General features: G+C 43.9%; 1 protein-coding gene across 1 annotated transcript in view; it reads right to left on the minus strand.

Annotated features, from left to right (window-relative positions):
- Positions 1-402: 402 nt before the first annotated feature.
- The window catches only part of clptm1 (CLPTM1 regulator of GABA type A receptor forward trafficking), a 33828-nt gene continuing 9048 nt past the window's right edge, over positions 403-25182 (minus strand). The window contains exons 3-14 of the mRNA XM_056283230.1: positions 17047-17170; positions 16536-16694; positions 16075-16192; positions 15881-15966; positions 12126-12246; positions 11753-11997; positions 11527-11620; positions 5487-5677; positions 5227-5322; positions 4509-4644; positions 3685-3852; positions 403-2472 (exon numbers count right to left, since the gene is read on the minus strand). Coding sequence (XP_056139205.1) covers positions 2291-2472; positions 3685-3852; positions 4509-4644; positions 5227-5322; positions 5487-5677; positions 11527-11620; positions 11753-11997; positions 12126-12246; positions 15881-15966; positions 16075-16192; positions 16536-16694; positions 17047-17170 — 1720 coding nt within the window. The 3' untranslated portion in view covers positions 403-2290. The remainder of the gene's footprint in view (positions 2473-3684; positions 3853-4508; positions 4645-5226; positions 5323-5486; positions 5678-11526; positions 11621-11752; positions 11998-12125; positions 12247-15880; positions 15967-16074; positions 16193-16535; positions 16695-17046; positions 17171-25182) is intronic.

Consider the following 25182-nt stretch of genomic DNA (forward strand, 5'->3'; position numbering starts at 1 on the left):
GGCAGGTGTGCTGCGCCCCCCCCCCCCCCATGGTTTTTTAGCAGCAGCCGCTACTGACGCCACGCTTCCGGGACACCCTCGGCTTCACCTTTGACCGCCGGGCCCTGAATGAATGAACGCACGTACTGCTGCTTGAATCAGACCAACTACAACCTCGGAAATGAACAGCTGACACTCCCAATTAACACCCCCCCCAGGTGTGCAGTACAAACCAAAACCTCATCACCATCGGTAATTGATCAGGAGTTTGGGGGGGGGGTGTCAAATTTCCTCCCTCCGAAAAGATGTTTCTGACTTTGACGCAGCTGTCCTCGTTAATTAAATGTTAACATTTTTTTGTACAAAGTTTTGGAGGCATTTTAAAATCACAACTATATTTTTACTCTATACGTGTTCAGAATGTAGCGTCTGTGCCACCACGGGGTCCCCTTCCTTCCGGAATTCACAGCGAACAACAGACGCTGTTCTTCCTCCCACACACGTCCGAGTCCGGGTCTCCCGTTCACGCGGAGCGACCCGGACGCGAGTGTGCACGCGAGACGACTCGAGACAGAAAGTCCGGGAGCAGAAATCAGACTTGCGACAGAGGTGTTGCCAGACAGTTTGACATCAGTATGTTTAACGTCACAAGCGGAGACTGTACAGGTTCAGAACATACAAAAGAGATTCAGTGACTGAAAAACAGAACAACAAAACGAAAACGTCATTATTGACAATATTAATATATCCATATTAATACCAACAAGGCTGTTATTTCTCATTCAAGTTCGGAACATTAACCATTTATTTAAAGTTGAGGGTAGTAGTCAGTAGAGGTCTGCAAACTGGTCGGTTACCGACACGCTGTGCCGAACCGGGCCGGGTCATTTATTTATTTTTAAATGACCGGGCTCGGGTCGGACTCTGGCTCATTTAACTTCCCATATACGTGTAGTGCGCACACAGGCCACAATATGAAATATTGTTATACTGATTATATTATAAATATGATACATACGCAGGTACGCGTGCATTACACGTGACAGTCGACCATGCCCCGTGTGTGTTGGCGTGTGGCGCACAGAACGCGCGCCAGAGAGCTTCACGGGATATTGGTGTCGGTCTCGGGCTGAAAATTGCAGACTTTGTTGGGCTTAAGGCCAGGCTAGGCTTGAACACCACGGCCCAGGGCCGGGCCAGGGCCAGGACCAGGCTAGGGCTTGAACACCTAGGGCTTGAACACCACGGCCGAGGGCCGGCCCAGGGCCAGGCTAGGGCTTGAACACCCCGGCCCAGGGCCGGCCCAGGGCCAGGCTTGGGCTTGAACACCACGGGCCGGCCCAGGGCCAGGCTTGGGCTTGAACACCACGGGCCGGCCCAGGGCCAGACTAGGGCTTGAACACCACGGCCCAGGGCCAGGCTAGGGTTTGAACACCACGGCCGAGGGCCGGCCCAGGGCCAGACTAGGGCTTGAACACCACGGCCCAGGGCCAGGCTAGGGTTTGAACACCACGGCCGAGGATTGGCCCAGGGCCAGACTAGGGCTTGAACACCAGGCTAGGGCTTGAACACCATGGGCCAGGGCTGGGCCGGGCTAGGGCTGGAGTTTCTGACCCGTGCAGGGCTCGGAGTGTGTTGTGGGTTCTGTTCAGACAAGGTCATCAATCCTGGTTCCATTCACCACTCCTCTTCCAGGCCTCCATCTTGGCTCAGGGCCCTTCCAGTTTCTTCTGGCGTTACTCACCAGTTTCCAGGGAACCCAAAATACGACGTTCAAATGGAATGAAAAGAAAAGTTCACAAGGAATCTACAGGCAGAACAAAAGCACTTGACCTCTTTCGTCTCCTGTGGTTGGAAAAAAAAATGATATGTGGTTGTACTGCAGCCTGTTCCACCGCCCAAGCTGTTCTCCGAGACATCACAGTTACCCTCTCAAAATCAAATAGAATACAGTACATCACAATTTGTTTTACTTCACTGGAACTGTAAAACGTGAGGGTTGGCATGGGTGGGGAACAGATTTTTTTTTTTAAACCAAGTCTACACTGAATATGATCCGGTGCGGATCCCCACACAGAAATCAGTTAGAGTTGAACTGTTGTTTTTTTTTGTTTACTTTTTTTTAACTTTTTTTGTTTTGTTTTTTTGTGGTTTTGTTGTTGTAGTGACGTCCATAACAGATAACAATGACTCCCTTAGCTGGCAAATGGACATTTGACCCTGCCTGGCTTCTACGAGTCCTCTTTGCCCCAGGAGTGAAAGCAAGGGAGACAGATAGGGGAGTGTTTGTTTCTGCTTGTTTTCTTTTTCTTTAATCGTTCTTCTTCACTTCCTCTGGTTTATCTGTAATGGCCGCAGCTGTGGTGGTAGTGGTCTCTCCCCGAGCGTCACTGTTCGTGGCATGGTCTGCTCCGCTGCTGCCATACTCATTGACCCTGTTGGGATCAACTCGGTAGATCCAGCGCTGATACAGGTAAATGAAAAACACTACATCTGCAGGAGAGAAAACAGATGTTAATTTGATATAAAAATGCAACTTCCATTGCACCGTGTACTGACATGCATCCTGGGTGAGTAAAAATGTATTCATATTGAGCAAATTAAGCATAAAATCCAAGTTTAAGTGCATCCAATTGAAAGTCTAATACACCGAGCCCAACCACCTCAGGACGTTTTCAGAGAAGCTTATGGGCACGAGCAAAATGTAAATGCAATCTGCCTTCATTCCACCCGTTTCGACAAAGTGAACAAAAATACATTTTTGTCCACAAATCTAACCATTAAACATGAAAAAAAATTAAACATGGGGCTGGCAATTTGGACAGCGGAGTCAGTGACTTTTTGCAGTGGAAAGATGTCAGCATGTATAATGGAGAAAAACTTCTGCAAAGCCTGGTGTATCTGAGCTCATCTCTATAGCAAAAGTAAAGACTAGATACCTATTTTGGGTAGAAATTTGTCATTTTTCACTTTAGCTTTACAATCTCATTGCCTAGGTGTTTGGAATGTCATCAAAGGAAATGACAGCAAGGCGACACTCTCACTGGTTGCTTTAGGCAGTCAGAGTCCCGGGGTTCTCTTACAAGAAGTTTAGAAATGAATGTTTAACTCTTACAGGCTGTCGATGACTGGCCTTCAATATATATCTATATGGCCACATTTACACTGCAGGGCTTGATGCCCAGTTCTGAGGTTGTTTTTTTTTTTTGATAACCTGTTTACATCTACTTTTAAAAGTGACCCATATCTGATTCCTGTGCTCACACCATAACTCTTTTGCTTGTACTTGAAACAACCTGCATGCATAGGCCTTAACAAGTTGGTCACTAGTGCTGAAGTAAACAACTGCATGTGTAGAGCACATCATTCAAAATGACGACAAGTGTAAGTGTCACATTTGAATAATGTGTGATTTGTAATGACCTGAAACATCTGATCTGTGTGGTTACATAAGAGCCACGCTGGCAGATATCAGATTCCTATCAAATGTATTTCCATGTATAAATGTGGTCAAAATCAGATCTGAAACTATCTGATTACATGTGCTTTTTTCCCTGGTTACACAGTCATAATACATATCTGATCGGTGGGGCATGTGACAAAAAAAAAAAATCTGATTTGGGTCACTTGTAGCAGCAGGTGGTCTAAACGTAGCCAAAGATACTACATGTGAAACGGAGAGAATCCAGTGCAGATGTAACACACCATCTCTGAGGCATCCTATCCTGTACATCATGGGCATCTTGATTACAAAGGCAAACAAGTCATCAATAAAGGTGTTGAGGGCTTTGTAGGTAAGCATCCTCCATGGGAGGTGGGCCACAGATTTCATCTTGTAGTTGATAAACAGCTGTGGCGTCATTGTGATGAAACCTGAGACAAATAAAAAACAAATGTACCAGTTAGGTAAAACAAAGTCATTAACATCCGAGACAGCATGTTGCAAGACTAAACATTGTGTTTGATGTCCGCTACTGAACAGAATAGCAAAGGTAACAGGGAATGAATAACTATGATGCAAGTGTGAAAACATTAGCGTTGTGTACATCCTGCCAGACACAAAGTAATTAAGAGATAATTAAGAGACCATACCACTGCCAATAACGCAAGATTCTCATGCACAGCTGCAGACACTATGTAGCAGTGTGTGAATAGAGATCAGAATCAGAATCATGTTTACTGGCCATGTAGGTTTGCACAAACGTGGAATTTGACCGCGGTTTCGTGGCGCTCAGTGTACTTAGCATAGAATAACAACACTACAACACAACAATCTTCAGATATACACACAAGGATTGATTAAAATAAGAGGTGATAAGGTAAAATGGTGCAGAAAATCTATCAGATATTGAAATTAATTAAATCAGACATGAGAGTAACACCCTTAAGACTTTTTCATCGGTTGAATGTTCAAGTGAGGAAGGGGTGACTTGGACTAGTCGTAACATATCTAAACAATGCAGTTATATTTTAACAAAAGACAACTGTGCGAATAAGTAGTCTCAAAATACTTGTTTCGGATGACTTACCAAAGGTTAACAGGAACCCATAAAGTGTACCGAGCACCCATGAGTACCAGCCTTTGTGCTCTACGTACAATAAACTGTAAACTGCATAGCCACCGACCAGCGGGTAGAGCAACCACGACAGGTACCTGAAGGCCATCTAAACACGTGGCAGAAAAGAAGAGAACAAATCAGGAATCGCCATTATATTCACCTTTCCACATCAGAAATTTTGCATAAAATATATAATGGAGCCATTTTTTAAGTAACTTTTGTAACATTATATTGGCCCTGAGGGGGAAATTTGCACCCCTGCAGTTTGCAGAAAAAGGGAGCCAGAAGAACTCAGAAGTGCAAATGTTTGCTGTATTTAGTATGAGTTTAGTATTTAGTATGAGTTTAGTATTTAGTATGAGTTTAGTATTTAGTATGAGTTTAGCAGAGATGTGATTCTGGTTAAGACTGGTCTCACAGCATCTATCTATCTATCTATCTATCTATTTATTTTTGTTTATTTGAATAGGGACAACATTGATGCTACCTAACAAAGTATCATCTTGTCAATCATCTTACTGCATTTTTCAAGGTTTCTAATTATGTGTGTCTTCTGAGAGAAGAGGTTTTGTGCAGTTATTACGAGTGAATTTCAAAATGATTAATCCCAGTCAGTGAATGCTTGAAACTCTTGTGCTTTGCAATTCGCAGTCAATTGAGTGTTTCCAGTTGACGCTGGGTGACTTACATCATCATAGATTTTGGTTGAAGATTGAACATACGTGGACTTGTCTGTGAATACCACCCGTGGGAATATCCCAGCAATTTTATTCTCCCTGTCCAACTGGGAGAGACAACAAGGAGATGTTACTGGGATGCAGCTTTAAAAAGCAAAGTAGTACATAAATACACGCAGTTTTCTGCATGGGTACAAAAACACATCTGAACAAGAATAAGAAACCCTGCAGCGTGAAAGAACAATCAGACCCATCTGTTGGTTTGACTCACTTTGACGTCCATGACCTTGGTGATCTTCCAGAAGTCTATGAGGAGACCGATGAAGACGCTGACCTGCACCACAAAGTTGGTCTCATTGTCCAGGATGTACAGCAACACCACCAGTGACTGGAATACCCCAAAGATGATGGAGCGGACCGACAGGCCTTCCAGAGACTGGCGGCTATTCCAGAACTGAATATCTGAGGTAGAGATAAAGATAGGCAATGAAGAAGATATAAAAACATTGCACTACGCTGTCCCTCAGTTAACTGTCCCTTGGTCCAGGGCAAAAACCTACAATGACGATTCTTTTAGTTCATACACCCCCAGACTCTGGAATAGCCTGCCAGTAGATCTAAAGGTTATGTCATGTTATAGAGACTTAAAATAAATCTTGAGCCCCACATTTTTGACTTGCTCGAAGAGAAGAGAGACTTTATTCTTCTTAGAGGTACACACTAAAACACACATACACGCACACAGGGCCGAAGAAATGTTCCTTCTGCATTTTCCCCATCCCTGCTGTGCTTCCTCCAGCGCCAGCCAGGAGCAGTGAGCAGCCCTTTCCTTTGGCACCCTGGGACCAATTCCAGGTGGACATCCATGTCAACGTCAGGGACATTACTACTACTACTTTCAGCTGCTCCCGTTAAGGGTCGCCACAGCGGCTCATCCGTTTCCATCTCTTCCTGTCTTCTGCACCTTCCTCTATCACGCCAGCCACCTGCATGTCCTCCATCATCATATCCATAAACCTCCTCTTTGGCCTTCCTCTTTTCCTCTTCCCTGGGAGCGCCATATTCAGCATCCTTCTCCCAATATACCCAGCATCTCTCCTCTGCACATGTCCAAACCATCTCAAACTTGCTTCTCTTGCTTTGTCTCCAAACCGTCCAATCTAAGCTGTCCCTCTAATATACTCGTTCCTAATCCTTTCCTTTAGCATCTTCAACTCTGCCACCTCCAAATCATACAACAACGCTGGTCTCACTACCATTTTGTAAACATTCCTTTTAATTCTTGCTGGTACCCTTCTGTCGCAAATCACTCCTAACATTCTCCTCCACCGACTCCACCCTGCCTGCACTCTCTTCTTCACCTCTCCTCTGCACTCCCCGTTACTTTGGACAGTTAACCTCAAGTATTTAAACTCATATACCTTTGTCACCTCTACTCATTGCATCCTCACCATTACGCTGTCCTCTGTCTCGTTCACGCATAGATATTCCGTCTTGCTCCTACTGACTTTCATTCCTCTTCTCTCCAGTGCATACCTCCACCTCTCTAGGCTCTCCTCAACCTGCTCCCCACTCTCACTACAGATCACAATGTCATCCGCAAACATCATAGTCCACCGAGACTCCTGCCTGATCTCGTCCATCAACCTGTCCATCACCATTGCAAACAAGAAAGGGATCAGAGCCGATCCTTGATGTAATCCCACCTCCACCTTGAACCCATCTGTCATTCCAACCACACACCTCACCATTGTCACACTTCCCTCAAACATATCCTGCACCACTCCTACATCTCTGCAACTCCTGACTTCCTCATACAATACCACACCTCCTGTCTCGGCACCCTTTCATATGCTTTCTCTAAATCCACAAAGACACAATGTAACTCCTACTGGCCTTCTCTACACAGCTCCATCAACATTCTCAAAGCAAACATTGCATCTGTAGTGCTCTTTCGTGGCATGAAACCATACTGCTGCTTGCTAATCATCACCTCTCCTCTTAACCTAGCTTCTATTACTCTTCCCATAGCTTCATGCTGTGGATGATCAACTTTATACCTCTGTAGTTGCTACAGCTCTGCACATCGCCCTTATTCTTGAAAATCGGTACCAGTATGCTTCTTCTCCACTCTTCAGCCATCCTCTCACTTTTCCAATATTGTGTTAAACAATCTAGTTAAAAACTCCACTGCTATCTCTCCAAAACATCTCCATGCCTCCACAGGTATGTCATCAGGGCCAACTGCCTTTCCACTCTTCACCCTCTTCATAGCTGCCGTCACTTCCTCCTTGCTAATCCACAACACTTCGAGATTTACTATCCCCACATCATCTCTCTCTCTCTCTACCACATGCCTCCCCCGACACGTGGAGTCGCCAGATGCTTCTTTTCACCTGACAGTGAGGAGTTTCGCCAGGGTGACGTAGCGCGTGGATCACGCTATTCCCCCCAGTTTCCGCTCCCCCCCAGAACAGGTGCCCCGACCGACCAGGAGGCACTAGTGCAGCGACCAGCACACATACCTACATCTGGCTTCCCACCCGCAGACATGGCCAATTGCCATGTTTGCGTCTGTGGGGAAACCCAACAAAGTCAGAGGAAACACAGGGATTTGAATGGGCGTTCCTCATGTTAGCAGGCAACGGAACAGACCACCACTCTACTCGGACACCCTTCCTCACTATTTCTGCAGTGGTTACCCAGCCATCCGGTAACTCTTCACTACCACCTAGTGCCTGTCTTAAATCCTCCCTGAACACCACACAAGTCTTCCTTCTTCAGCTTCCACCATTTGATCTTTGGCTCTGCCTTCACTCTCTTCCTCTTCTTGGTCTCCAAAGTCATCCTACAGACCACCATCCAATACTGCCTTGCTACATTCTCCCGTCACCACCTTGTAGTCCCCAATCCCTTTCAGATCGTGCCTCCTATATAAAATATAGTCCACCTGTGTGCACTTTCCTCCACTCTTGTATGTCACCCTGTGTTCCTCCCTTTTCTTGAAATATGTATTCACCAGAGCCATTTCCATCCTTTTTGCAAAATCCACCACCATCTGTCCCTCCACATTCCTCTCTTTAACACCATACCTGCCCCATCACCAACATGCCCATTGAAGTCCGTTCCAATCACCACTCTCTCCTCCTTGGGTACCCTCTCCACCACTTCATCCAACTCACTCCAGAATTCCTCTTTCTCTTTCATCTCACACCCAATTTGCGAGGCATATAAACTGATAACATTCATCAATAATTCCCCCCAGTTCCCTCTCCCCCCCAAACAAGCGCCCCCGACTGACCAGAGGAGGCACTAGTGCAGTGACCAAGACACATACCCACATCCGGCTTCCCACCCGCAGACATAGCCAATTGTGTCTGGAGGGACACCCAGCCAAGCCAGAGACAACAGGGGGATTCGAACCGGCAATCCCCATTTTGGTTGGCAATGGAATAGACTGCCACGCTACCTGGATGCCCCCATGCACATCTTTAAAGGTTAGGGTCAGGGTAGAAGATGGACATGTGTGGCGGACACTGCAGGACACACCGCTCTGCTCTCCCACCCAGGGGAAACCGATGATGCTAACTTCAGGTTGTTGCACATGGTCTATAAAATACAGGGAGTCAAACTTATTACTTACTAACACGGCTGAGTTAAAGTCAATTTCTTTTAGATCCTTGATAATATCACCCTTCACTTGGTTGTATAAATTGGGAGTTGCAGTTTTGGAGATGTATGTTTTTCGTTGTAATTCGTACTGCTTTTCAAACTTGCAGCATTTTTTAAATGCTGGTTTTTCAACCGCATTGAGAGGTTGAATTTCTTTGGCTATATACCGCGTTACACTGTTAACGTGCACCATTTGGTACTGTCACGTTTATATTTTGACACTCGCCCGAAAGCTTCAGGAACAGCCAATTGCCAGGATGGAACTGTCTTGGTGGCTGTCTTTCCAAGTTCGGCGAATTGGGTGGTGGATCCGTTGATGGCTTTTTAAATTTGTGGTATTAGCACCTTTTTGCTGCAAATCCGACAAATCGCCCCCTCCAAGTTATTGGGCTCTCCTTTTTCATTTGGTTTAAAACCAAAATGTGCCCACAGCACGATTTGCAACTATCTCCATGATGTTAATGTCAACAGATGCTCGTCGAAACGCAGTTGTCGAATATTATAGAATAAGCGTCTCAGTTTGTTGGCGCCAATTCACCACTCATGTGCCAGGGGTGCAACAAGATGACGTCATTAAAAGAGCGCCAGTAAAACAACAAACAGTGGAAAACGACGTGGAACTAGTGATGGAAATATGACATTTCTGTTAATTTCATCCAGTTTCTTTTATACAAATGAATGGAAATGATTCTAACGATTATGCAAAATGACCACGGTCAGGTGAAATAATCACGATCAGGTGATTATGTAATAATTGTGATGGCCCTACCCCTACCCCATTTCTCCTCCCATCCGCACCATGGTAGAAGGGTTTGAACCCACCTCCGATGCTACTGGCTTTACTCCCCTTCCACCTCGTCTCTTGCACACACAGCATATCTACCTTCCTTCTCTCTATCATATCAGCCAGCTCTCTCCCATTGCCAGTCTTACTCTCACCTCTACATTCTTACCCTTCCTCCTCTCCCGCTGCCTCTGGACATGCCTTCCCCCTCTCCTTCTCCTTCACCCAACAGTAGCATAGTTTCCACTGGCACCTTGCTGGCCAACAGTACCGGTGGCATTGATTGGCAACCCAGGCCCCGACCGATCTGGTATGGAAATCTGATTTATGATCCGCATATTTGATTTGGCAAAGGTTTAACGCCAGATGCCCTTCCTGACGCAACCCTCCTCATTTATCCGGACTTGGCACCGGCATGAAGAATGCACTGGCTTGTGCTTCCTCAGTGGCTGGGACATTATGATTTTTCCAAATAAACTGGACCTGTTTCTCATATTTTTACATCCTTTGGTAATAAATGAAGGCTCACCATTTCTCCTTTTGTAAATTTGCAGCCAAAAACGGAACTTATAGCTGGCAAAATTACAATAAGACGCTACACCGCCTCTCCTCTGGCTCACGTCACCAAAGCGTGCAGATGATATTTAAAGCACCACCCTGTTCATTACTGGAATTAGTTCCTTTTCCACTACATGGTACCGGCTCAACTCAACTCAACTTGCAAAGTGTCGTTTTCCTTTACCGTAACATTACGCTTTACCCCCTAAATGTAGCTAGTCTGCATTGATTTTGGCTCCAGTTTTTTTTTGGAACCTCGACAAAGGTGGTGCCAGAAAAGTGGTAACAGTTACCAAAATGCTGGTACCTTCCAGTAATTGAACACGAAAAAGTCGAGTCGAGCCGGTACTATGTAGTGGAAAAGGGACATTAGGTTTGTGACATGAAACCCTGCCTGTCTGAATCCTTTTTTTTTTTAACAGTCCTTGGTACATTGCAGTTTCAAAGCAGATATACTCTGCCATAGCGCTGACTGCTTATTTTGCTTCTAATATGTCTTGAAACATTACCCTAACACCACATGTACATGTTAACAAGGTTAAAAACTTGATTTTCGGGGGCGTCCAGGAGGCGTAGCGGTCTATTCCGTTGCCTACCAACACGGGGCTTGCCGGTTCGAATCCCCGTGTTGCCTCCGGCTTGGTCTAGCGTCCCTACAGACACAACTGGCCATGTCTGCGTGTGGGAAGCTAGATGTGGGTATGTGTCCTGGTCGCTGCACTAGCGCCTCCTTGGTCGGTCAGGGCGCCTGTTCAGGGGGGAGGGGGAACAGGGTGGAATAGCATGATCCTCCCACGTGCTACGTCTCCCTGGCAAAACTCCTCACTGTCAGGTCAAAAGAAGCGGCTGGCGACTCCACATGTATCAGAGGAGGCATGTGGTAGTCTGCAGCCCTCCCTGGATCGGCAGAGGGGGTGGAGCAGCAACCGGAAAGGCTTGGAAGAGTGGGTAATTGGCCGGATACAATTGGGGAGAAAAAAAGGTCCGCAGGGGTCACTTGATTTTCATCAGAGGGGTCTTTAAAAACATATGTTGCTTGTGTAAAGTACAATGCGTGATACTCCTTTGTGTGAAATGTGCTAAGTTTATTATCATTATTAATTAATTATTATCAAGGAAGGCCGAAGAGGTTTATGGATGTGGTGAGAGAGGACATGCAGGTGGCTGGTGTGACTGTGACAGAGGAAGCTGCAGAGGATGGGCAGAGATGATCCGCTGGGGCGACGCCTAACAGGAGCAACCGAAAGTAGTAGTAGTAGATTATTATCAACATCCAGACAAACCCTTGTAAGCTTACCATTCTTGAAGGCCAGGAACTCAAAGATACTGTGTACAATGGATACAACAATAGTCAGTCCCAAGAGGTAGGGGCTGGTCTCCAGAAGGGCCACCTATAAAAAGAGAGGGGTTATTAACAACAATCCATAAATATTAGAAAATTAATCAGGGTCTAGAACCAACAAGTTGGCATTTTCTTTGTTTTACTTATCTATTTCCTGCTTCCATGACCCCTGGTCACCTACCTTGACAGAATCCTGGTCCTCCTCATTTTGCTCATAGGTGTCATCAGGTAGGAAATTCCACGGTGCGCGAGCGTTCTGGGCAGCGTACAGTTGCCAACGCCATAAAGACAGTGGACAGTAGGTGAGACGCAGAGGGAGGCTCTGCAGGGTGTCATTGATGGGGTAGTAGTCCTTCTGAAGGTTCCAATAATCATTGAAGTACACAACGGGGTAGTAGTCCCCACTCACTGCATCAAACTTAACATCTAAAGATGATGAATGGGACAAAATACTATCATAAAAAGACAGCAGGAACAGGCTTATACGGTGATTTGAGACAGTGAATTGAATAATTATAATGGTACACTTGAAAGCATTCAAAGTAAGAGCATACGTTGGTCAAGTGGTGAGGGAATTTGACCCTTGACCCAGGCTGTGTGGTCATCCACCATGTTGATGGTTAGGTTGGGGTGCCAATGAGAGATGACCTCCACAGGACCATGGCTTTCTGCCCGCTGTGTGGGGAGACAATGAATCTGACATGTCAACAGAGCACTTCAACTCACTTGGAGAAAAGTTAAAACTTCAGACTGAGATAAGCCCTTAAAATCATTAATGATGTAACTGTTGCTGTGCCTACAAAAGCCTTTTGAAAACTTAAATGTTAAATCAAATTTATCTGGAACTGAATCGACCCTTATAAACATTATAGCACCTGAAGACCTAGGCTTGAGTCAGGGTTTAAACCCTCATGATTAACTAGTGTCAGAATGCAATACAGGGAACTCCTAAAAAGCACATTCTTGTTTGTCGTTTGTCATCACAAAGACTGGAGACTGAAATGGAGAATAAAAATTCCTCTACTTTCAACTAGACAACCAAATGAGCTGAAGCCAATTTGTAATCCTTTGTAAATAAATTAGTCAGGCGCCTTTTGTTACAGCAGCATATGTCTCGAGTATAGCACTAATACTGCCACGACTATGGTTTGTTACAACTGGGGCCACCATATTGTAATGCGATGGAGTCATTTCACTGTAAAGCACTTTGTGTCCTTGGACAAGAACAGCGCCATAAAAAAAATGCAGCCATACCTTCGGTTCAGACCCATTTCAAGAGGTAGGAGTACAGAATAGCCTCATAAAGCCAGCCCACAAATTTTGCTTCAATCAGTGTGGACTGGCAAGGCTAAACTGGCATTCGTTTGAGCTAGAGGCATTATCGGTGGACACAGACCAAAATTTTTTTTTTAATAAATGTTTTTCTGATTTCTCCCAATTTAGTGGCCAATCGATCCCTATTTTAGTTCAAACACCCACCCTCGTACTGCATGCGTTCGCCAACTGCATCTTGAAGGAGACGCCTCCCCACTTTCGTGACAAGGCGAATCCAGGCTGAACCACTGCTTTTTCCGACACACACAGAGATGCATTCATGTGATGAACACAAACTGACCCTGCCCCCCTCCCGAAGACAGCGTTGCCAATTAATGCTGCTTCGTCGAGTCCGGCCATAGTCGGATCTGACGAGACTAGGGCGCGAACCCCGGTCCCCAGTGGGCAACTGCATCGGTACAAAGCCGATGCTTAGACCGCAACACAGACCAAAATTATGGGATCAGCCTTTCAACAGCCAGAGCTGTAAACCCCATGACGCTGAAGTGGAGCACCACATTTCTAAACACACCTGTCTGCGAGTAGTAAACACCACTACCACTAGCAGGTTAATTAATGTAGCTAATTAGTACATCAGTGCACAATTCTTGACATCTTCACTAATGTTTTTAATTAAACAAATTCTACAGCAGTATCGACTTTAACCTCTCCTAGTGCTGCTTTTCAAAATATGGCACTGCTCGTCCACTTAGTTTGCTGGTTGGCCCAGCTTTCAGCTGCCAGGCTCAACTGATTCTCAGTGGATGGTTTCCAGGCTTATCTTGCGTGGCAAAAACTGAGCTTGCAAGATTTAGGCCGGCTTTGTGAGGCCAAGTCAAAGAGTCAACTAAAGGTCCAATGCAACGAGAATCGTGTTTTGCAATCTTGATGCATGTTTAAAAAAAAAAAGTATGTTAATATAAAATTATCAAAATATTAGAACTGCTGCTGTGAAAACACAACTAAATGAATTGTCACATTGTCAATTGGTCTATTTTCAAATAATTGCCTAGCAACATCATGCAAGTTAGTGAGGTAGCTAGGTCAATGAGCTTGCTATATGAAGAGTCTTGTAAACTCAGAGCCACGCCCCCTCAATCTCCTGAGAATTGGCTGTGCTCAGATAGGGAGGGAGCTTCTGAAGCTGAAAAACTGACACTCCTGACATCATTTCACAATTTGTGACATCATTTCACAATAAGAAGTATGACTGAATTAAAATCATTGGACTGGCTCTTTGTTTCTTAAAGCCTGGTGCATACTATGAGATAACTGGCCCAATTTCCCCCCCTTTTTCTCCCCAACTGTACCTGCCCAATTTCCCCACTCTTCCCGAGCTGTCCCGGTCGCTGCTCCACCCCCTCTGCCAATCCAGGGAGGGCTGCAGACTACCAAATGCCTCCTTCAATACATGTGGAGTTGCCAGCCGCTTCTTTTCATCTGACAGTGAGAAGTTTCACCAGGGGGACATAGCACATGGGAGGATCACGCTATTCCCCCATTCACCCTCCTTCCTGAAAAGGCGTCCCAACCGACCAGAGGAGACGCTAATGCAGCAACCAGGACACATACCCACATCCGACTTCCCACCCGCAGACATGGCCAATTGCGTCTTGTTAGGAAGCCCAACCAAGCCGGGGGTAACATGGGGATTCAAACCGGTGATCCTGTGTTGGTATGCAACAGAACAGACTGTTACACTACCCAGATGCCCCTAGCATGAGGTATTTAAAGATTCAATCTTTAACCTCGCGAGCCACTCGCAAGCCAGTCAGGGCTACCCTGATAATATATAACATGTCTGATATATAAATCCTCCAGTGTAAGGAGAATAGTAATGGAATCTGGAGCAGAAAACCACAACAGTCAATGAGAGCCAAGCTCACTAGGAAGCATAAATTTCGGAACCTGAAACGTGGAGGTCTGAAAACCTCCATGTTTTTTTAAACCTCCAACTTCACTTTGAATCACAAGTGTTTCTGTGAGCCTTTTTCTTCTTTTATTTTTAATTGCAGTTGGTATCCAAAGTGTTGCATTACCACGGACTGCTGCTTTAAAATAAAACAGCTCTGAGACTGATTTATTATTAGTATAATCGGCAGCCATACCAACATTTACCCTGGCTCTGCCAAATGACGGAAGCTACGCAGGTATGGGCTTGGCTAGTACTTGGATGGGAGACCTCCCGGGAAAACGGGAGTTGCTGCAGGAAGTGGTGTTGTTGGGCCAGTAGGGGGCAGTCTTCCCTCTGGTCCTAATAAAAACAAATATCAAATCCCAATGCCCCAGTGCAGTGATGGGGACACTGTGCTGTAGGAGATGCTGTCTTTCGGATGAGACATTAAACCAAGGTCCTGACTCACTGGTCATTAAAGATCCTATGGCAATTATCGCAAAGAGTAGGGGTTCCCCGGTGTCCTGGCAAAATTCCCAACCTGGCTGTCTCCATCTGGCCACCTAATCATCCCCCCCATGTAATTGGCTCAATGATTCCTCCATCTCCACCTCAAGCTGATGTGTGGTGAGTGTTCTAGCGCAAAATACCTGCCATACATCACCCAGGTGGGTGCTACACATTGGTGGTGGTTGAAGTGAGTTACCCCCTTCAATGTGAAGCGCTTTGGGTGTCTAAAAAAAACACTATACAAATTATTATTACTACTATTATCACTAAATGTGTGATAATCTGCCTTGGGCTAGACTGTCTAGTATGTGCATTCTGATGGCTGAGAAACTGAAGATCTGAAATCAATCCTTATGTGTGCAGTCTCCCCTGCTTTCAGCATCAGATTAAGATTTGAAAAGTCCTCTAGTGTGTACCCTGTTCAAGATGAGAGCCACTGTCAATCTAAGAAATACAATTTTTTTACCACTAGTCAATAACAGTATGTTATACTAAACTGAAAGGTATGATACCACTAATGTAAAGATATCTTGAATTTGGCTACGTGTTTTATAAGCGATTTACTATACAGGATGTGCATATATAACCAACCTTGATCATTTCGGGATCTGCTCCTGTTTCTCCAGTGAGCAGATTCTTGGTCTTCAAAAACTTTCTGCGCTTGAATTTATTCAGCACTGAAAAGGTTAACAATCAAGGCACAAATCAGGATTAACACTAGCACACAAATGGTTAGATGTTATGCTTGGTTGTACTTAAGATTTTCTGTTCATATGTGCACTCACTTCGAGTTGAATGAACTGTTGCCAATCTGCGATACTGCCCCTTTCGTTTGGGATCTGGATGGAACCCACTCTTGGTGAAGTAGACATGAATATTCAAGGAGCCATTCTGTTGCACTTTCTGGGAAACAAACAAATGGACAGGAAGAAGTATGACAGCTTTTATACATGCAAACAAACAAAGACAAACACATTCAGTTCACCCAAAAATCCCAACATTTACCACGCTCATCATTAACATGCCTTTCCCTCCACATCCACACCTGCTTCCCTTACCGACCAGTCTCTTCCCGCCACCTCTGTCTACACTGGTCACGTCATTCTTTCTTCTTTTTTTTTTTTGTTGTAAGTCTTCCTTCTCCTCTACCCATCTAACTCTCTCTCCTTTTACCTCTGCGGCAACATTGAAAGAGTTGCCCTTCAAACCCCCATCCCAACTTCATCCATCTTCCTTCTTTCCCTACCTCGGGGATGTCCAGCTCTTTGTAGTGCTCGTAGCACCCGTCCCCATTCTCCCCTGTGTTCCAGTCCCCATACACAAGGTCTCTGTGGAACCAGAACAGGGCCTCTGTGTTGTTGAAGTCAGAGAATACCTCTTCCTGGGAGATATACACATACAGGTCCTGGGGGCACAGTGAGAAAATAAACGTGTTTATGATACAATAGGCCCAGGGGAAAGTCAGCACAATGCAGGAGAATGAAGTGTTGTGGTAAAAAACAAAACAACAAAAAAAAACCTATGGAGATCGCAGAATCCGTGTTACCCAAGGATGACTACTGTGACTTCAATCAAACCAAAAAAGTCAGTGTAATCTAAAACAACCAGTCAGAATGGAATGGTTACCATACAACATAAACTTTTAGATTGATATGAGAAAAAAGAGAGAGAGAGAGAGAGAGAGAGAGAGAGAGAGAGAGAGAGAGAGAGAGAGAGAGAGAGAGAGAGAGAGAGAGAGAGACAAAAGGCTTTAGTACCATGAGGGTGTCCTTGGGGAAGAGGTTACGGCTGGGTACCCTTGGGGCACCTGCTGGGGTGCTGGGGTCTGGGGTGGATGGCCCTCTACGAAACCAGCTACTGATTGCCCATATTATGAAGATTCTGGAGAAAGAACAAGCAAAGTTACAAATAACAGAAGAATGTGCAGATGAGGAGGAAAGATAGCTTAAAAAGAATGGGACATAAAAAAAACAAGAACACAAAAGCAAGGATGAGTCGGTTTGATATCCAAATTGTGATTTGAAAAAGTGGATATGCTTGTTTCTTTACTTTTACAGTTGAAGTCAGAAATTTGCATAAACCTTAGACAAATCCATTTAAACTTAAGTTTTTCACAATTCCTAAAGTTTAATCCTAGTAAACATTCCCTGTCTTGGGTCAGATAGGATCACTTTATTTTAAGAATGTGAAATGTCAGAATAATAGTAGAGAATGATTTATACAGCTTTACATACAATACATACACTTAGTATTTGACAGCATTGGGTTTAAATTGTTTAACTTGGGTCAAACATTTCGGGTAACCTTCCACAAGCTTCTCAAAATTGCTTTGCTTTTTTGGCAACACACTTTGCTTCTTGCAAAGTGTGTTGGGACACCTCGGTGTGATAATGCACTTTAAATGAACTCCGACTAGACTTGACAATAAGTTGCTGGAATTTCAGCTCGTTCCTCCTGACAAAACTGGTGTAACTGAGTCAGGTTTGTAGGCCTCCTTGCTTGCACACACTTTTTCAGTTCTGCTCACGTTTTCTATTGCATAGAGGTCAGGGCTTTGTGATGGCCACTCCTATACCTTAACTTTGCTGTCCTTTGGCCATTTTGCCACAAGTTTGGAAGTATGCTTGGGATCATTGTCCATTCGGAAGAAACTTGCAACTAAGCTTTAAACTCCTGGCATATGTCTTGAGATGTTGTTTCAATATATCCATATAATTGTCCTTCCTCATGATGCCATCTATTTTGTGAAGTGCACCCAGTCCCTCCTGCAGCAAAGCACCCCCACAACATGATGCTGCCACCCCCGCGCTTCAAGGTTTGGATAGTGTTCTTTAGCTTGCAAGCCTCCCCCTTTTTCCTCCAAAAATAACAATGTTCATTATAGCCCAACAGTTCAGTTTTTGTTTCATCATACGAAAGGACATTTCTCCGAAAAGTAAGATCTTTATCCCCATGTGCAGTTGCGAACCATAGCCTCGCTTTTTTGTGGCAGTTTCAGAGCAGTAGCTTCTTCCTTGCTGAGCGGGCTTTCAGGTTATGCCGATACAGGACTTGTTTTAATGTGAATAAAAATACTTGTGTACCCATTTCCACCGGCATCTTCACAAGGTCCTTTGCTGTTGTTCTGGGATTGATTTGCACTTTTCGCACGAAAGTATGTTCATGAGGTTTCTTCCTATTTTTTCTCCCTGTTAAAGGTTTTTTTTAGGGAGTTGTTCCTTATCCGATGAGAAGGTCTAAAGACAGGACGTTGTGTTGCTGTTAAGCCCACTGAGGCAAATTTGTAATTTGTGATATTGGGCTATACACATAAAATTGATTTGATTTGATCTGATCTCTAGGAGACAGAACGCGTCTCCTTCCTGAGTGGTGACAGCTGTGTGGTCCCATGGTGTTTATACTCGCATACTATTGTCTGTACAGATGAACGTGGTACATTCAGAAGTTAGGAAATTGCTCCCAAGGATGAACCAGACTTGTGGAGGTCCACAATTTTATTTTTCTTAGGTCTTGGCATATTTTTGATTTTACAATGATGTCAAGCAAAGAGGCACTGCGTTTGAAGATAGGCCTTGAAATACATCCACAGGTACACCCCCAATTGACTCAAATGATGTCAATTAGCCTATCAGAAATCTCTAAAGCCATGACATCATTTTCTTGAATTTTCCAGGCTGTTTAAAGGCACAGTCAGCTTGGTGTATGTAAACTTCTGACCCACTGGAATTGTGATATAGTGAATTATAAGTGAAATAATCTGTCTGTAAACAATTGCTGGAAAATGACTTGTGCCATGCACAAAGTAGATATCCTAACCAATTTGCCACAACTATAGTTTGTTAACATCAAATCTGTAGAGTGGTTAAAAATGACTTCGACCTGAGTGTATGAAAACTTCCAAATTCAACCGTATCCTGAAGATCTGAAAAACTATTAAAACAGAGTGAAACAAAAAGGAACATCATTTGTTCAACCCGCATCAAGTTCGGCAGCACTGAATCTGTATAGCAGAAGTCACCTCATCAAAATCAGTGCTTTATCAAGAGATAAAATGGGCTGACTTATGTTCAGAAGATACTGTGAAACATTTATAGAAATGTGAAAATCAGATTATTTAATTTTCATAAATCAATGTTATAACCATTCTGGATCTTCAACATGGTTTTTCTACCCCTTTTCTCATTCTCTAAAAATATATCCTTTTTTGGTCATTTAAAGTAAAATCTTGATAAAGAGAAATCTTTTTTTTTGTTTAGGCATTTTCTGCCTTTATTGGATAGTGATAGTAGAGAGAGACAGGAAAGGCAGGGGATGACATGCAGCAAAGCACCCGGGCCGGATTCGCTCTACTAGGTGAGCCACAGGGGGAGACGGGTCTGTCTGCGGACTGCAAGAAAGGGGTGTAACTTGTAGGGGTGTAACTTGTAGCAGGAGGTGTAACTTGTACTTTTCTAAATCGTTTGCTAACTGCCATAAAATAGAAGAAGACATCAAAGAAGAAGAAGATGAAGCGGTATGTTTTAATCAGGTGGTTAAATAATTGGTTTTAAGTCATTCTGGAGAGCATTAATATAATAATAATTTGTAAACAGTAGATTGATGTTAGACGCAGCTCGGGCCTTCGGCCCTCATGCACGTTCACTCATCCAGGACCCCCCCTTCGAGGGGGGGGCCCTGAGCCTGCGGCCTCGCTCCTTAGATGCAGCTCGGGCCTTCGGCCCACGCACCTTTACTAACCAACTCTATGTCCACGTGGATTGTAAAAAAACACACAACTAAATAACTACCAGAGCAGAAATGGAACCCGCACTGGAAGTGGGTGGTGGGCGTGAATTGTAGTGGCGACGTTACTTGTAGTGGGTGGGGATTGTAGTGGCGACGTTACTTGTAGTGGGTGGGGATTGTAGTGGTGACGTTACTTGTGGTGGGTGAGGATTGTAGTGGTGACGTTACTACCAAAGTGGGCACGGATTGTAGTCTTCTATGGCAGTGGTTCTCAACCTTTTTGGGGTCCTGGACCCCCTGCGTATTTTTTATCTACCCTGAGGACCCCTCCACCTGATCTTGGGGGAGGGGGGTTGCAATTTGATAGAAACAGTAGAAACTGCATTTTAAATTGCATTATAGCATTTATTCACTCTTTGGGGCAAAAATAAGAGCTTTCAGTTGTAACTTAGATATAGTTAACAAAACAGAATATGTATGCAGTAACTTTCAGATATATGTAACAAAAGAATTTTTATGCAGTAACTTTCAGATATATGTAACAACAGAATTTTTATGCAGTAACTTTCAGATATATGTAACAAAAGAATTTTTATGCAGTAACTTCCAGAAATATGTAACAAAACAGAATTTTTATGCACTCTGCAAGAACAAAAACAAACATAAGTATGAAATCTCAATGGATATTGTATAGTTAAGTCTTAGTTTTGTCTGTAGAAGCAGATGGTGTGTGTGTTTTCAAAGCGAAGCATCCTCACTGTTTGTGTGCCACTTGGATGTGGTGTGGTGAAAAGTTCATGTGCGGTGAGGTGTGCTGTGTAACCGTTAGTGAGACACTTGTACTTGTCTGCCGCTCATGAGTTTCTGTAACCTGGGTTGAATAGTGGCAACAGCTGTAATGATACCTCTCTCTTGAAGTCTGTTTCTCTGTTTGGCCTTTTGTGTGTCAGAGCTGAGAAAGTGACCTCACACAAGTATGTAGACCCGAATGGCTCCAACTGGTAGAGAGCCTCTTTTGCAAGCTCTGGGTACTCCTTCTCCACACAGCACCAAAACTGTGTTAGTGATGTCTCTGAAAACTTCAGTCTGAAGCCACTGTCTGAAGACAGGTCAATGAGGCTCTCATGGAGTTGCTCTGGTGCTGTATCCATGCTGCTGGGCATGAATGGCCTGCGTATCCAGTCATGTCTAGTACACATGTCCTCAATATCTGGGAAGTAGGATTGAAACTCAGCTGACAGTTTGGCCAGGTGCATTTTTACAGTTTTCAAAATGTTCTGCTTCATGTTCTGTTTCATATCAGCTATCCAAGAGTTAAGCTGAGGGAAATTACTGACATCCCCCTTTTCACACCGTCTCAACCAGAGGTCAGTTTTCCTCATGAATGCTGAAACTTTATCAAACATCTGAAGAACAGTTTTATCATCACCTTGCAAGCTCGTGTTCAACTCATTCAGACGGCCAAAAACATCAGCAAGGTAAGCCAGGTGAGCCAACCAGGTCTGGTCTTCTAAGTTTAGCAGCCAGAGGATGTCCATGCTCGGAGAGGAAATCGCGCACCTGCTCTCTCAGTTCCCATAGTCTCTGTAGTGTTTTCCCCCTTGATAGCCAACGTACGTCTGTATGTAGCAGCAGCTGATGATGATGGTCACCGCCTGTTTCGTCGCACAGCTTGTGGAACAGTCTTGCGTTGAGAGGTCGTGATTTAATGAAGTTAATCGCTTTCACAGCGTCAGTCAAAACACTGTCCAGTTCTGGGCTAATGCGTTTTGAAGCCAACGCTTCTCTGTGAATTATGCAGTGCATGCTTTGGAAGTTGGGGTTTACCTGCCGTATGCGAGAGACAACTCCGCGGTGCCGACCTGTCATAGACGCTGCCCCGTCTGTGCATACATGCGAGCAGCGCTTCCAGTCCAACGCGTGCTCCGTGAAAAAACAGTCAATCAAATTAAAAATGTCCTCACCCGTAGTTTTTTCAGGTAGTGGCTTGCAGAAGACGATGTGTTCAACTATATTGTTGACTGTGTCATCTTTGAAACGAGCAAACATGACCAACAGGGCTTCTCCATTCACATCAGTAGACTCGTCTAGCTGTACTAAAAAAGAGCCCGCTCTTTTCAGTTTATCGGTCACCTGCTGAACAATGTCACCAGCCATCTCATCCACTCTGCGGCATATTGTGTCGTTAGACAGCGGTACTGACCGGATTGCATCTGCTGCTTTTTTATCCACCATAGTTTCAGCTAGGATAGCTGCTGCTGGTGCAATTAGCTCCTCTGCTATTGTATACGGCTTTTTAGCTTTAGCGATTAGCAAAGCTACCTGGTAAGATGCTTGAAGGGAAGTTGCTGAAGTCTGACTTGCGGCACGCATGTGATTTTGCGCTCCCCTGAACTCTTGACAATTTTCGTTTGAAGAAGTCAGCAGTCTTGCCCACTGATGACTGGTGCCTGGTGCTTAGGTGCCGCTGCAGGTGTGCCGGTTTCATGGCGTGGTTTGACAGTACCTCTCCACATAAAAAACACAGAGGCTGCTGAGGTTCCGAATCAGTTGCCGTAAATCCAAATAATATGTAATCTTCTTTGTAAAGTCTCTTTTTGCGGTCTGTTTTGGTTTTCTTTTCGGGTGGCCCCGAGTCTCCTTCATCTGTTTTTTTTTTATTTGAGTCATCTCTCCATGTTGTCACGACTTCTTCTTCTTCGTGTAACTGTGCTTATCATCTTTGTTTGTTTATAACATTAGCTTAATTTCAAGTGCTAACCTGAATCTTGCAAGTTACTGAGTTTTCCCACAACACCTTCCTGCAGATGTTTCACAATAAAATCATTATTAAGAAATGAATGGTGTACACCCACTGAAACACTAGGGGGCTCATAATTTGGAAACGGATGCAGATCGTGTTAAGTTTGTATTAACAGCGTCATGCAGTAGCTTTTAACAATGCAAACGGGAGCGAGATCTCTTATTAAAATACAATAAATTACACTTATGAAACAGATGTAATTAGAGAAAAAAGTCCTGTTACCCTTTATAGTTTAGGTAGAAAAAGGTCTCAGTCACATTTGAGTAAAATAATCCTATTTCTATAAATGTCATAGGATCTTTTTTTAAAGATATTTTATTTTCACGGACCCCTTGCAATTACACCACGGACCACTAGGGGTCCGCGGACCCCCGGTTCAGAAACACTGTTCTATGGGACGCAGACAGATCTTGCACAGGGGCGCCCCAGACAAATCTTTTTTGATTGCAATTGTATACGCAGGTTAGAAAACTGCATTAATCACTTAAAAAAGAAGTCGATTAAAAACTTAATATGTGGGTCAGTAATTCCAGAAAACACCTGGTAAGGTCATACTAAACACAGGAATTTTGTGGAACCTGGAAACTTAGTTTTGACTTCAGTTACCATTCCTTGATGCATGAATTCATTATTCAAACAGGGTATGGTGCAAAATTGCAGCATTCTCCCTCATTCATCTTCTTATACCTTGATGAGACCAGTTCAAGTCCCTTGTCTAGCTACTAACTGCATCTCTCCAGGAACCAATTAATGCAACCTCAACTACATGATACCAAACCTACAGTCAAAGCAATTCTACTGTAGACTCTCATGAGATAACCATTGCCACAAAAAATCTGGAAGGACTGTATTAATCTTCATCATTAATTTATGAATATCTGGTTGGATATTCCTATTGAAGTCTAAAAGGCAACAACTGAAAATGACAATATTTAGATCCATGCCAATTTTGATTGCAAAGTCTGACAACAGCTTTTTCCCCCACATCTTAAGTGAGCGACTGACATATTTTGTTATTTTTCTGTCTGCTGTCCAGACTTGGATAGGATGTGCACTGGTATGTCAATAGAATAATGCTAAGGTCATTGCAACCACAAATTTGGACCAAAGGACACCAAAAGTGCCTGAGCTGCATTTCCGGTGAAATAAGTTCTTTATTTTAACTTGTTTAAATTTTCAATGTCTTTTTTTTTTACATTTCAATTCAAACTGGCGCATTAAAAATACATACCCAAATACAATGACTCCTCAAACATTTAAGTGTTTTGACACAGCTGTTGTGAACTGGCAGAAAGCAATGCCGTCAACATCAAGAATGAGTCATTAGTTTTCAGAAATTAAGAGTCTTTACACCCAGTTCTCTGAGGTTTACAGTGTAGAGCTCCGCTGATCCTCTAGGTTTTTGTTTTGGATCATTACTGTCGCTATGTTTGGCTGACCTTGCAGGCAAAACTCTGCTAACAACCTCTTTGTATCTCTGAACGAGGTTAAGGCTAAGAAGCTGCCATTATGTTGATTCTGTGACACTGCCGTTTAAATGTGATAACAAACACTGAAAAATCAATGTTTTGTTGTGTAGTACTTGGTGAAATGGGTTGGGAGCATTTCACTAATAGAATAATACATTTTTAAATGTCACAGAAAAATGGGTCTGGTGAATGTGGGTCCAAAGGAAATAGAATCATACATCACTATGCGTCATACATTTTAATGACTGAGGTAAATTATGTGTATGGAGATATTTTTTGAAGAAGTGTGTTAAAGTCCATTTTTGAGGGTCTTGTTTTCTTAAACTGCTTGTTTGTTACTTATTTTGCTTTACTAACAATTTTTCTTTTGGCATTTCTGCTTTATTCGACAGCGACAGTAGAGAGACAGGAAAGGCTGGGGAAAGAGAGAGGGGATGACACACAGCAAGGGGCCCGGGCCGGACCCGAGCCCAGGCCACCGCGACAAGGATTCAGCCCCATGTGGCACATGCTCCACTAGGTGAGCCACCTGAGTGCCCCCTTGTTGCTACTTATTAAGAGCATCTTTGTTTCTGAAACACGGGTTTGCTCGTGGGCCAATTCCAGACTGGTTTCAGTGGCTGCTTCAGTGTAAGAGATTTACTGATTTTGATACGTACATCATAACATACAAAATGGTGACTGTAACTGATGAGGGGAGGGGGTTATAGGGCGAGAGGGTTTTTTCCCCCTATTTAATGAATTCCTATGTTGGAATAAAAATACCTAGCTATGGGGGTCCCAGCAGCTAAATGATTGTGTGCTAAATAATGTGTCACACTTTCATTTGCACATTATTTTAACCCCGAGGCTTTAATTAAGACCATTTAACTACCCACTAAAACCACAATGCCCTG

The sequence above is a fragment of the Lampris incognitus genome, chromosome 7 (assembly GCF_029633865.1).
Source record: "Lampris incognitus isolate fLamInc1 chromosome 7, fLamInc1.hap2, whole genome shotgun sequence".
Lineage (NCBI taxonomy): Eukaryota > Metazoa > Chordata > Actinopteri > Lampriformes > Lampridae > Lampris > Lampris incognitus.